The sequence below is a fragment of the Erythranthe guttata genome, chromosome 3 (assembly GCF_056151865.1).
Source record: "Erythranthe guttata isolate IM_541 chromosome 3, IM_541, whole genome shotgun sequence".
Lineage (NCBI taxonomy): Eukaryota > Viridiplantae > Streptophyta > Magnoliopsida > Lamiales > Phrymaceae > Erythranthe > Erythranthe guttata.
The window spans coordinates 14,694,428-14,709,350 of record NC_142535.1 but is presented as its reverse complement, the minus strand read 5'-3'; the positions used below and the strand labels follow the sequence as shown (position 1 = coordinate 14,709,350).

Below are 14,923 nucleotides of genomic sequence, written 5' to 3'. Positions count from 1 at the left end.
CATTTTCACATTTTTCCCTGAAAAAAAATGGACAACCCCGTTAAAATATTATTTTGATTGCACCCCAAAAGTCAATTGATGCTGCGTATTGTGCAACAAAAATAATATTTTAAAGTGCCAACATGAAAAAAAAAATGATGTTTTTAAGGGATAAGATACAACAAAAATAATATTTAAAGGGGTAACGTGCAACAACTCAATTCCGGTGAATAATCCATCGAAATTTTACTATCGAGGCAATGTGCAACAAGAATAACATTTTAATGGGGGACATTCACATTTCCAAATTTTTAGGGAGTGAAGTGCAAAAACTAGAAATTTATAGGGGGCGAGGTGCAATTTTCCCTGATAATTAATTAATTATATAGAAAAAGGAGAGACTAACCAAGGCCAATAAGCATAAAAGTGACCAAGAAAATCATCTTTTGGGAAGCCATTTTCTTGAATTATTATTACTTGTAATTGCAAGGACAGGAAATTATGTTGTTTGTAGTGAGTATTGAGTTGTCGTAAGGCAAGTATATATAGTTGATAGAGTCTTGTAATATTGTAATTTCAATTCAGAGATTTACATAAAAGCATATTTTATATTTACAAGATCACGTCACTTTTATTATAAAATATATAAAGTAATAAAATTTAATTATCATAATATTGTTCCAACTTCCAAATATACAGTATTTATAAAATACATACAGTAAATTTAGTTCTCATAATATTGTTCCAAATTGTATACAAATCATTACACCAACTATATATTGTTGGGTAATTAATTTAAATGAAAAAATGGGAAGGTTTTTTCTTTTTTCTTGTTTCCTTCTTTAAAGATCGGACAATATATTATAGGAATAGATTATTATTTGTTTCTCATTTCGAAAATTTTATTAATTTTATTTCCACATTTGGCACCTATTTGTCGGTTTTGTACAACCTACACCTGATGAAATACACTATGTAGTCTTACCTTATTAATCTACTCATACTCAATGGCGAATCCATGATTTTGTCGAGGGTGTTCAAATTTGAGTTTAATAAAAAAATATAAATAATACATGATAAAATTGGTGGACTAAAAGTTTACGAGAGTTCAGGGCCAGCGCCCCAGTTTTATTAATTTATTGGTATATACATCAAACAATAAAATTATGTAAAACTTTCAAATTTAAAAAATCATTTGCAAATTCTAGGATAATATAGGAAATATTTAGAAAGAAAATTGGTGAAAATGTTTGGAAAATATGTATTTTATTAGAGATTTGCAGGGGAAAAAACACCCTTTTAATTTAATCTAATATATATATTTACAAGTATATTTATGAAAAAAACATAATTAAGAAAGTGTCAAACCTGGTACATGTAATCTTATATTATATACACAGATAAATATTTTTTTCTTAAATCAAGTGTATGCAGTTGGGCACCTACACGCCCATGTGTATGTGTATTTAGTGGATAGTTATTTATGTAGATTTACGGTTTAAACTACGTGCCTAAAGAAATGCATTTTGTAAAATTACAGCATACAACAATTAACATAACTACGGTGACAATAGAAAAAAAAAATCATTTTATGAGATAATATTATGTGGTCTAATAATACTTAACTTGAAAGTGATGCTTGATTACAATGTGATTTGTGCGACTATGATAGGCGGGGTTCTTCATCATCGCAATTCGCAATAGCATATTTTTGTTATCGCATAAGAGACTAGTAGCTTCGTCTTACTTCAAACAAATATCTTCCGGAATCCTCCTTATACACATTACTTGATCGGTTGCCATTTGCCAATGATGCCGAAATGTATTTGTCTTCGGCCAACGATTGTGCCACCATTTGTTGCTTCTTCGACGCACACAAAAATATACCAAAAAGCCAAAAGAAAATGCATAGCCCGATGTGCTTCTCGTATCATCAACAAATCCTGCCCAATCCCAATCGCAAAATCCAAGGAAGTTTGCTTCAACACCTCTTTATAATAAAAATACCAAAATCAAGAGTACCTTAAATGTATCGTATAACACTCTTTTTTCAGCTCCTAAGTGATTTTGGCTCGGCTTATGAATAAATATGGACAACAAACTTGTAGCATATATAGATGACGTCCGGGATTTTATTTCATAATTTTCTACGCAGGATCACCACATTATCGAGTCGTTATTAGTATTATTATATTATTATTTTCATTTTCGGGATCTTATTCTTTTTAATTATTTCTGCATGGCCGCAGCTTCGGGCTTGTTGCAGAGGACTAGGTACATTGTTTGTGGTACGGTGAAGCACTCTTTCGCTATTTCCCAGCGCGCTGCTCACTATCAGGGCCCGATGCACACCTAATCGGATACCGAAGATCGGGCCGTATTTGTCGACTATTAATTATTTTCTTTTTACTTTGCAAGGTCTAATAATTAATCACATTTGTTTTTTACAATAAATTGGCTAGGACGTCGCTCTTAATGCAGATGACTCAGGCTTACTAACCGGAGTTTGGCTTGTCGACTATAGATGCACAATACTCGAACTAAACCATTCTTGATTCGAGTGACTACTCAACAATATTTCACAATGCACTTGGAGCAAGAACATAAAATATCCCCGGAAACTCAAATTAATGAACCATCGATATATATTCAAACTCGATTAATTAGTATAAAAAAAAAACAAAATAGCACTAATTTCATTATTATTATTATTTTATTTGTTTTCGATAATGTCGTCGCCTTTAGTGTATGTTGGCGGCCGGGGCAGGAGCCGGGGTGTCCGTCTTGCAAACACAAGATAGCTCATAACAAAACGGCGAATGACCTTCATCGCATTTCAAGTAGGCGCAATTTTCGTTCATAAAGCAGACCGTCGAAGATCTACAGTGACACAATCCCTCAAAACAAACTGGCGATCCAAATTTGGCCGACGCAGTTTTGCCGTCGAACCAGCAAATCATTGGATACTTATTGCAGTCGTCGTCCACCGTGCATTTGTACACATCAATTTGAGCCGACACTGTCAACCATTTCAAAAAAAAAAGGGGGGGATTATTATAAATATAAATAGCTCCTAAAACAAATCGGGGGCGCGATTATTATTTTGACCGTGGTTTTAATAAATAGATAGAAATATTATTTGTCGAACTCGATTGAAAACGAAATTGCTAACGTGCGTAGTCGGTTTCATTTCAAGAAGCTCGTGAGTTGTACGATTTTTTAATTCGATAAATTATTTTAGCCATAATTATTTAATAAAGATAAAATTTTAAAAAAAATCAAAAAAAAAATTTAACTCCAAGAATTGATGATTAATTATTATATAGAAGAGAGACACTAACCAAGGCCAATAAGCAAAAAGAGGGCCAAGAAAATCATCTTTTGGGAAGCCATTTTCTTGAATTATATTACTTAGTTATGTTGTTTGTACGAGGATAGAGTCATTCTCAAGCACGTGTGTATATATAGACTAAGAGTATACGTAATTTCAAAAATCTGAGATTGACTTATGATAATTTTCATTAGTATTTACAATATCTTGTCACCTTTATTATGATATGCATGTACAGTAAATTTAGGTCGTTTGATGAAAAGGGACCGTCACTAATTTTATTTCTGTGGTCAAAAGTTGTAATCTGATAGAAATTTTGCAGATACTGTATGTAATATAAACTCATTTATTGTAATATATATATATGTAAGAAACTAGGGTAAATTACAACCACCCTGAGCTATAGTCAAATTACGAAAATCTTCTTACACGTCCACTCTTGCGGTTTTAAATTTATTGGAATCTTCTAGATTATATGGAATATTATCACTTTTGTACACGTTTTATCTCATTCGATTTTCACATTTTGTAGCAAGATGATCATAATATGTGTTTTTTGGCTTGTATATATATCATAATGTGGTGCATCATAAACTGTAAATTTACACAAAACGAGTACAAACTAGAGCATAGTCCACGAAATCTAGATGATTATGTTGAATTTGACATCATAAGAATAGAGGTGTGAGAAAAAATCATAGTTCAGGAGAAGATATAATTATTCAAATAAGAGGGGGTTTTTCATAATTTGATCATACCTCAGAGGTGGTTGATAGGGGCATTTTGGTCCAACAACACTTTACTATTTCGCCTGTCGTGCATAGCCATTACTGGAAATTAATTACTTAAACATTGTTTTAATATTTTGTGTCAGCAAAAATTACTATACTATCCTACTCCATATATATAATATTATATATACATGTGGATAAATTATTGTCATTCATGAGTTATGGCCAAATTATGAAGAAAAAAAACTTTTTGTTTTAATAATTACAGCCATCCCCTTTTTTTAAAGTTTTACATAAATTTATGTAATTCGGTTATTTACCTAACCAAATCGTATATTCAGTTCGTAAAACGGTATTGAATGTTATCGTACCGAAATTTCTGTCCGGTTTTACCGATTTAACATCCCTAAATTTACCTTTTGAGGGGTATTTTCATAAGATAATACATAGTGAGGGGTGACTGTAATCACCAAAACAGGAGGGAGGTTTTCATAATTTGACCATAAGTCGGGGGTGGCCATATATATATATATATATATATATATATATATATATATATATATATATACATTCAGTGCAATCAGTAAGGTAAGAAATGCTCTGCCAAAGCATATGCATGTAGGACTCTGTACATTCTGCGATTCGTAAATTCTTTCATCTAATTCATTCAACGTTGAAGCTGTAATAATAATTTATACACATTTTCAATATGGGACAAACTACATTGATTTTTATTTTTTATTTTTTTTAATCTTTTTTTCGATATATATCGCGTTTTTCTATTTGCTACTGATTGTCGCTAGAAACTAATTCACATAAATTAATAATGTGAATTGAATGTGGTGATGTATGATGTATATTATTCTTGAATTCAATTTTTTTTATTTTTTTTTATTTTAGTAAAGTATATAAATTTTACATATATATTTGTGAACGCCAGTTAATTTTTATATAGGAACCCTCTGTTTGGCCATTCAATCAAATATATATGATATGAGATATTGTTTTACGGGATTAAATTTTTCGTATAGTTTACAAGCTACTGCACGAGCTTGGGAATTTACTCGATAGACCTATATATATAATTTGTTATTTCTTTTGTTATTTAAAAATAAAAACAAACGACAACAACAATTAATATATGATATATTTAATTTGTACAGCTGTTAATTATGATGTTTTCTTTCATTTCTATAGTGATTTCACTGTTTATGATGTGAGATGTCTAATTTTTCTTTTTTCAATTAAGCCTTATTTAATTTCCAATCAATATACAATATCTAAATTAATAAAAAAATTGAAGAAATTACAGTGAAAATCGACATGAAAATTTTTTACTGACGGAGATTTTTAAAATTTCATTCCGATTTCCACCCTACTAAAATCCAGCTTCAACACATTTGCCCCTGTAGATAAAAATCAATGAATATCTACAGAAGCAGGCAAGCAGCAGTGTATTACCTAAAATGCCGCTGTAGTATATGTTTGGGGTAAGAAATTTTGCATGGGAAAAATAAAAGACTAGGAAATATTATTTTATTTTGCCTATACAGCTAAAATTAAATAAAATAAAATAAATAAATAAATAATAAAAAATGAGGTAAGATATATATACACGTGGTATCTCACGTGAGTCGAAACGGCGATCATTCCGCTGATTCCTTCCTTAATTTCTCTTTTGTCTTCTCTTCTGTAGTCTCTCTAGAGAAATGGAATATCATATTCCAATTCCTAAAGCAATATATATATATATATATATATATATATATATATATATATATATATATATATATATATATATATATATATATATATATATATTATCCTCCATGCGAATAACTAAGGCAAAACTATTATTCTTGCTCATTATTATATTCCACATCGTTCAACATGGATATAGACTTAATTTCTAGCCATAAATACGGTAAATTAGATGCTACACCTGGTTATTTACAGTGGTTGGATATGAATCGTGTATTTACATATAATGACACACACTCATGTGTATATGTGTTTAATGGGTAGTTATTTAATCAGATATACGGTTGAAATCCACCCAGTGTAAATAACCAGATGTAACATATAATCCCCTAAATATATACTAATCTCTCATTTTTTAGGGTGATGGTTTTGGAGTGGAATCGGATTTAGTTTTTTTCTTGTTTGGTTTTCGGAAAAATGTAAATTGTATTGTTTTTTTATTTAATTTATGCAGTCCATATGAAGTTCTTAGCTAGATTCGCACCGGCCCGGCACATTATTAGGGTTGGGATTAAATAATCCCGTCCCATGAGAGAGAGAGAGAGAGAGAGAGAGAGAGAGAGGTTGGGACAATATATAGATTAATATACACTAGAGAGGAGAGGACAAACACAAGGAATATGGAATATAGTGTCTTATAAGCAATTGAAAACTAGCCGTAGAGTGAGACATGTTGACCGGATATATATATATAAACATATATCTATATATATATGTAATATGTGTGTGTTTTTGTGTGTGTACGTTAGAAGTTAATCTTGATTATTGGGATTAATTAATCCAACGGGTGGGTGATTAAATATTTAAACTTTAAAATAAGGGAATATTTAAACAAGTGGGATGAGGTTGAAATAACTCATTTCCCGGAGAATCTAGAGCGCATCAGGCGCTGACCGGGAAACTATTTAATTAATTAATTAAAATATATTAATTAATGATTTAAAAAAACAATTAAGCAGAATTTCTCGTCTTGTTCGTTTATGTGATCCCATTCGTATAAACAATTAGCGATTTTTGGGGAAATGCGACTTTGATTTAATTTAATTAATTATGAGTTGGGATTAGCTAAGATTAGATGCACCACATCACATTACATTGGTGATTTTACTGCATTGCTACTACTCTAATTATTGTAATTTTGATTTTTGTTAAATTTTGAAACCCTAGGACGTTGCGTTTATATTTTTATAATCATGATTATTAAAATCTTATAATTTACGATTCAAATCTTTCGATTCGAGTTTATGATTAATTAATCAAATGTCCAAAAATCTATTAAATCATACGATTTACGATTCGATTCTTATGGTTTGTGACTTTTACAATATAAAGAAATTTAAGTTTACTATATTTTTTTATGATAAAATTTAATTAAAAAGATATATGGAATTTAATTATAAATATTTAATTTGATTAACACATTCTCTTCAATAGTGTATCGTCTTAAAATATTATTAAAACAAAGTATTAAAAGAAAATTGCAATAGATATACTGAAATAGATGTAAATATATGTTAATGTTATAACTTTTGATTTTATGGTGTTGAATTTTTTGTTAAAACACCTATTGAATTTCAATTCCAAAGAATCAAGACACAACTTTTATAAATTGATTTCATAAATTCTAAAAAAATATCGAATTTTGTTATTACATTATATAATTTCTTGATCATAACATTTATATATCCTTATTACTCATATTATCTTTAAAAGAATAAAAAATTTACGATTTGAGTTTTCGATAAATCGATTTACGATTTAAGAGCCATGTTTATAACCTTTCAAAAAAATCGAAACGAGTGATGTACAGCTCATGCGGTTCATATACACCCAGCTGCATAATGAAACTCGGAAGAATAGAAAGAAAATATTCAATTTTTATTTTTTATTTTAATAGAGGAAAAAGATATTGAAGATCACGGTAAGAAGAAGAGAAGAAAACAATAAAGAATAATATGATGAGGTGGACAGGGTCACGCCCACAAGTCACGTGAGGGGTTGCCATGTTGACGCCGAGGAATGTGGTTGGGGTTTTCTGGCACGCGCTGGGGGTGGGGCTCGACGCGCCGGGGGGTGGGTGGGGGTGGATTAGGCCAAAGCCAAAGAATATTTCATATTTGGACACGGGGAGGGAATATTGGTATTGAGAGAAAACATAATAATTTTGCATAGATTATTGCATAAACAAATGCAATCTGTTAAAATTAATTTACGACTTCTACGCATAAGCAACTACTCCACACACACACACACACTTGCGTAACACTTTGATTAGTGTTTTTTTTTTTTTTTTAATCATAGATGTCGATTGTTTTATTTTAAAATATTTCATCCTAAACCAATTAAACATACACAAAATAGACAAGGCTTGTTGGTATCACTTTATATATACATAATACATATATAAAGTTCAAAGTAAAATAAAAATAAAAATAAAAATAAAAAACTCGTACGAACGGATACAACGTGATGCAGGATCACTTGAGATGAATAGTTGAAAGGAATACGAGTTCGAATGCCACGAGTTTTGGGTAAGTGTGCGATGCATATTCGTCTTTAATTTTCTGCAAAAACCACTTAACACAGTACTATGTTACACGTGAGGGTGTTAACAGACGATTACACTTCGATGCTCAAGTCAGACGATATTGCTTGTCGATAATTAACTCAATACTGAAAAGCAATTAAGTCAATAAGAGATCATATACCTTAAAAATGTTGATCATGCTAAAGATTAAATGTACGATGGAATCAATTCCTTTTATTTTAATTATATGGAATAAACCACATCAAAATACATAAATTGTGATCGAAATAGATTTTATCTAATGAAAGAAAAAACGGAGTTCAAACTTTTTTACTAATCAGGTATTCACACAGATAAATTAATCCCAAATTCGATCAACGTATCTTGATTATGTTACTCTTAATACAAATTATTTTGAATTTTCTACAATAATGAAGCTATTTAGTCTTTCCAAGTACTATTAATTACAATTCTCCACAAATCACAAAATAAATTCTATATATCTAGGAAAGAACAATTATTTGTTCTTCCATCATCAAAAACAAAAAAAAAAAAAATACATAATTACAGACAAAAATTTGTACCTTGAGATATGTTCATCAACTTGCAAAATAGTAAGAATAAAAGTAGGGCAAAATAAATAAATAAAATTTATTATTATTATTTAAGGTAAATTACAAACACCCCCCTGAGGTATGACCAAATTACAAAAACACCCCTCTTGTTTGGATAATTACAACCACCACCTCAACTCATCAAAATTTAGTGGAATCTTCGAGATTATATGGAATATTATCACTTTTGTACCCGTTTTATTCAATTCAAACTCTACATTATGAAGCAAGATGACCATAATATGTGATTTTTAGCTTGTATATATCAGTTTGTGGTGCATCGAAAACTGTATTTTTTACACAAAGAGTACAAACTAGAGCACATTTCAGGAATCTAGATGACTATGTTGAATTTGGCACCATAAAGGTAAGAAAAAATCATAGTTGAGAGGGGTAGATGTAATTATCCAAACAATATGGGGGTTTTTGTAATTTGACCATACATCAGGGGTGTTTGTAATTTACCCTATCATTTATTATTAGTGAGAGAGAGAGAGTGCATGTGCATGTGAGGGCGGGTGTCGCCTCTCTGACACACACATTTCTTCTTCTTATTCTCTTTTTACCCTTTCCCTACACAATATATATATTATATATATAATATATATAAAAATGCATTTACTTTTTTTTGGCTGGTCATTGGCAATTCCCACGTGTACAGCTGGATGTTTATCAACGTACGTGCACACCAACACTATTATTTACAATTTTGCCAAACATACAAAACAACAAGCTGGACTAAAAAGTCAACAAAAAAGTGGTCAACACTAAGATTTTTTGCTTATTGGCCTTGGTGCTAATTAGACCTAGAGCCTATATTCATAACACAGCTTTACAAATTAAATGGTATTGAATTTTAGGTTTAAATAGTTATTAGAAATTAATTTACATATAGATATATAAAATACAAAATTTATTCCAGAAATTAATTTGTACATCTAACTTATTTAAGAAAAGGAAAAGCATAAATGAAATATGAAGATGATTATTAATTAGTAAAAGGCTTAAAAAATTGATATTTTAACCAGCCACATGAAAATAAAGGGCCGGTTCACGGGAAATTCTATGCTGCACCGGATTATTTACTTCGAGTGTTTGTTAACTATAAATTTGCATAGTCATATATTGACACTCACGTATATGTATGCTTATTAGTTGTTTTTAAAATTTTTTTATTAATCTATGTACAGCTTATTTATTTATTTTATAAGAAAAACAACACTCGAGCAGGGTTGTCTATAAATCATTAATTAACTCATTTACGATTAACAATCACCCATTGTAATTAACTCGATGCAGCATATAACTCCCGCGTTTCACATCCATCAATTTATTAAGAGATTAGAATTTCATTTTTTCAGGTACAAAAAATAAAATAGAAAATAAAAACAGGGGAAAAACACAGTAGTAATTAATTAACTCATCCCTTTTTTGTTTTCTCGAAAATTGCCTGCACCTCCTCTTTCATCTGACCCCCCCCCCCCCCCCCCTGATGCCTCTGCATTCTTAAATACACAACTTCCCTTTTTCGCAAACCTTTTTCTTTCCTGATAATTTCAGCCACCCCAAAAATAAAATAAAAAAATATCTTTTTTTTTACAGTATTATTAATTAATTAATTATTATGAATCTCTCTTGAAACTAGTCATAGTTTCTGCAACTCCTTTAATTCTCTGTTCACCTTCTTTCATTTCCTTTTCATCCCTATTACCTATATATCATCTTTAAAAGCCTACTCTCTCTCTCTCTCTCTCTCTCTCTCTCTCTAGAAAAACACAGTGACTGTATCTATATTTATATATATATAGAGAGAGACATTGTTTAGAGACAGCCATGCAAATCATAAGGTACTCATGATATAATCACACTCTGCTCTTTTGCTCCTTAATTCCATTTCATTTCTCTCTTCCCCAAAACCCTACTTTTTTTTCTCTCTCCTCTTTCTCTCTCTAGAAAACACACACAAAAAAAAAATGTATTTCATCAGCTCAAACCCTTTGATAATGGCGGCCAAAGCCGGTTCCGCGATGACCGATCTCTCGTTACAGATCAGCCCCCCCTCAGTACCACCATCTCCGCCTAACTGCCGCCGCGATCGTCGGAGCTCCTCTACGGCGGCGGCTGATTCCGCCAGCAGCGGCGGAAGCGATCTGAGCCATGAAAATGGGTTTTCCGGCCGGAGTTTCAACACCAACCCGGTAGTAATTCTCCAGCCACCCACCTTGAGTCTGGGATCATTAAATAATAATAATTTATTACCGCCGCCGAGATCGAACTTGTACCACCACCACCACCACCAGCATTATCACCGACAGATATACGGCGGCGGAGAGTTCAAGCGAAGCTCGAGAGTGAGCAACAATGGTGTTCGACGAAGCGTTCGTGCTCCTAGAATGAGATGGACTTCAACCCTACATGCCCATTTCGTGCACGCAGTTCAGCTTCTCGGCGGCCATGAAAGTACATATACATATACATACATATATATATATATGTGGCAATCTTGTAAATTAATTAATTAATTGATAAATATAATATAATTGTTGCAGGAGCAACACCAAAGTCTGTATTGGAGCTGATGAATGTGAAGGATCTAACCCTAGCTCACGTTAAGAGTCACTTGCAGGTCAGTTTTTTTTTTAATTAATGCAGCAAACGTACTTTTTTAATTATATTTTCCATAATTATTGCAACTATATATATAACTCTAGCATGTAATAATATTTTTAAACAATTCCAAATTATTTTAGTATTTAAAAAAAAAAAAAAATTCCGACCGTGAAATAACTGCGACATTGCAAATTGCAATGGAACTGAAATGATGGTTATACATATATATGTATGTATATATTGGTTTGAATGTGGGAGTTTGGGTACAAAATGGGTTAGGACAAAAGGGCATCTTCTTCTCTACAAAAAAGTACATGTTATAATCTTTGCAATGTGGAATTCTTGTTTATTATCTTATAATTTTTTTTATTTTTTTATTTTTTCTTTCATGCAGATGTATAGAACAGTGAAGAGCACTGACAGAGGAACAGGTAAATAAATTTGGATTTTCTTTCCCCCCCCCCCCTCCAAAAATTAAAAGGTCCCATTATTGCATATTATTCTCTTTGTTTGTGCTTCCATTAATCATGATTTTTTCGGCGACAAAATAAATAAATTCAGAAGCATAAATCGTACTGAACATCATGGACCGAGAGACGGTCGCCACGGGCCCCTGATTTGTAGAAGAAAAAAAATTTGGACCTCAAATAATAATGGTTATAAATAATTCAACAATTTGAATAATCATAACTATATTACTTACTCTACATTGTTACAAGTATTTGTTGAATTTTTTTTACGTGTGTTGCTGCATTTAATGTGAATGAAATGTCTTAGGATCAATTGTGATTAGTTAGATATTGACTTCTTCGATCTATGAAATTTTTATCTATTGCAAGATTTTTTTTTCCAAACAATCTTTGCATTTTTTATTAATCCTAATGAAAGAGAGTTTCACCTAGTTGAAATTTACTATATTTTATTTAATTATACTGAAACAAATTTTTGTCCAGTCGTACTCGTTAATATGAACAATGTGAGTTTTTTATTTATCTAAACTTCGTCAATATTTTAGTCATATTTTCTTCAAAATTTTTAACTGCTAATAAAAAAATTCTCGTCCAATCGTACTCGTTAGAATGGAATAACTTTTATATCAATTTATAATAATAATAATAATATTGCAGGTCAAGGGGAGATAGATGTTGGGCTGAAACTGCATATTACTACAGAAATAGAAGATGATGAAAAGTCTGATAATAATCAAAGGTTAGTGTAATAATTCTCTCTCTCTCTCTCTCTCTCTCTCTCTCTCTCTCTCTCTCTCTCTAAATTTGTTTGTCTTTTATTTTTCGGGAATTTTTGTCTGTTTTTATATGTCCTAATAGGTGCACTATATATTCTTGTATATAAGTACTGCACTATATATATATATTCTTCCATCATTTCCCAAAGAATATATCCACCTACACTATATATTGGCCTGGGACCTCTCTTTCTTTCTCTGTATGGTACCATATATTGTGGCTTATATCTTCTTATATCCTGCCATCAATCATCATGATTTTTTTTTTATTTTTTAATTTTTTTAAATAAATAAAGTGGCATGATGATTATATATAAACTCCATTGATTCTAGATTTTGTCGAATCTTACAAATTTCTATGATAATCGAGAAGACAAATAGTATAACTATTATACTGTTACAGCTGAGTGGTACCAGTATCAGTACCATTATTAGTGTTGTAAGGCCATAATAACGTAATTGCTTCGAAGTTCGAACTTTGATTACAACTATTAATTTAGTAGTTTATATATCTTATTGATTGAGGTTATATAGATAATTAGTTGGGTTAATTATATAAATTGATCAGAGAATGTAGTTTCTTTGCATAAGTGTTTGTGTACTTAATAAATGGTGTGAGGATAATAATGGAATTTGAAAATATTGATACCATATATATAGGGTTTTGTTTGTTTGTTTGTTTAATGTCATTTGTATTTTACCTATAAAATCTTGAAACAAAAATAAAATAAAATTACACCTCACATCAATTAGATGTTTCATAGTACGAATCTCAAGAAAAAAGAAAGAAGAAAGTCAAAGAGAAGGTTCAAATCTCAATATAATGTTGTAATAATGCCAGCTTAGGGTGACATTTGGTGCAATTTTAGGGGTCACATAATAAAGAATAAATTACGTCTACTACCTCGTTCGTAAGATTAAATTACGAAAAGAATCTCTTATGTTTGAGAAATTACAATCACTCGTAAACTATGTATTGTCTTAAACATCTATTCTTACGGTGTCAAACTTACCAGTGAACAAGGGGTTTCTTGTAAAAATTTTTTTTTTAATTTGACGTTACCTCGAGGGTGGCAAAAATAATTGTCCCATAATAAATATTGTTTGAAAAAATGCTTTGCTGGACTTGTTGACTTCATTCCTGGACGGCTGAATTGCTAGAATCTAAACAAGAGTAAAAAGTCAGATGTAATGTAAAAATTAAATAAAAATATACAAATAGATATATGAAAAGATATAATATAATAAATATAATAATCTTGTAAACAAGAAAGAAAATAAAACTATATAGATTGTCACTCACAATCTTACAATTTTGCATTTTATTAGCTTGTATAATAATTGCTTGTGAATTATTATTATTATTTTTAAATTTTGAATCTTATGAACAAGCAGGGCTCAATGGAAATCATCATCATCATCATATCCAGACAACCTTGTACCAAGTCCTTCATGCCAGCAAGATAATTCCACTTCGACTAATTCCCGAGCAGGGTTCGATTTAATCACGGTATAATACATATATATGCACGTTTTAATTACCAAACGATTATATCGATTATTAAATAATTAGTATAATATAATTAACAAAAAAAAATCGATCGGTGCGATTCGTGTAGGTAAATGAAGCTGAGGTGGCGGACGAGAAAATGCGATTTTCAGACAAGGAGAAGTTAGAGAGTAGTTTGAGTAGGTTGTCTTCTGGTACTTCTGATGTGTTGCTTGATCTAGAATTTAGCCTAGGAAGACCAAGCTGGCAAATTGAACCCTCTAATTCCTCCCTTCTTAGATGTTAATTAATCCTTTTTTTTTTAATGACAGACTAATTTATTAATGATTATGTCTAATTATGCTAATTAAGCTAGTGAGGAAAATCTGTGTTTTTGGGAATTCTTTTCAATTTTGTTTATGATCTTAACAGCAAAAAATCATGAAATTATTTGCAGAGCTTAACCATGGTTATATATGGAGGCAACCTGCGATTCGGAGAATATGACGTTCTTGAAAAATTTATACATGCTCGTGTATAAATTGACGAAGCTTCAAAAAACTCAAAAATCAATGAAAATTGAGACAAGAGATGAAGAGAAAGGCCATAGTTGCGAACGTGACGAATCACAACAA

The 14,923-nt window shown here is 30.9% G+C and overlaps 1 protein-coding gene and 1 long non-coding RNA gene across 2 annotated transcripts; one reads left to right on the top strand and one right to left on the bottom strand.

Annotated features, from left to right (window-relative positions):
- Positions 1-2,540: 2,540 nt before the first annotated feature.
- On the bottom strand, positions 2,541-3,417 carry LOC148771890 (uncharacterized). The gene is made up of 2 exons (XR_016030337.1): positions 3,321-3,417; positions 2,541-2,998 (listed from the first exon to the last, which is right to left on the bottom strand). It is a non-coding gene; the product is annotated as an uncharacterized LOC148771890 (long non-coding RNA).
- Positions 3,418-10,773: 7,356 nt separating this feature from the next.
- Positions 10,774-14,684, top strand: LOC105966514 (putative transcription factor KAN4). The gene is made up of 6 exons (XM_088815597.1): positions 10,774-11,403; positions 11,493-11,569; positions 11,948-11,984; positions 12,681-12,762; positions 14,195-14,309; positions 14,419-14,684. The coding sequence occupies exons 1-6, from the start codon at positions 10,917-10,919 to the stop codon at positions 14,593-14,595; spliced, it is 975 nt and encodes a 324-aa protein (XP_088671723.1). The 5' UTR covers positions 10,774-10,916; the 3' UTR covers positions 14,596-14,684.
- The last annotated feature ends 239 nt before the right edge of the window (positions 14,685-14,923 follow it).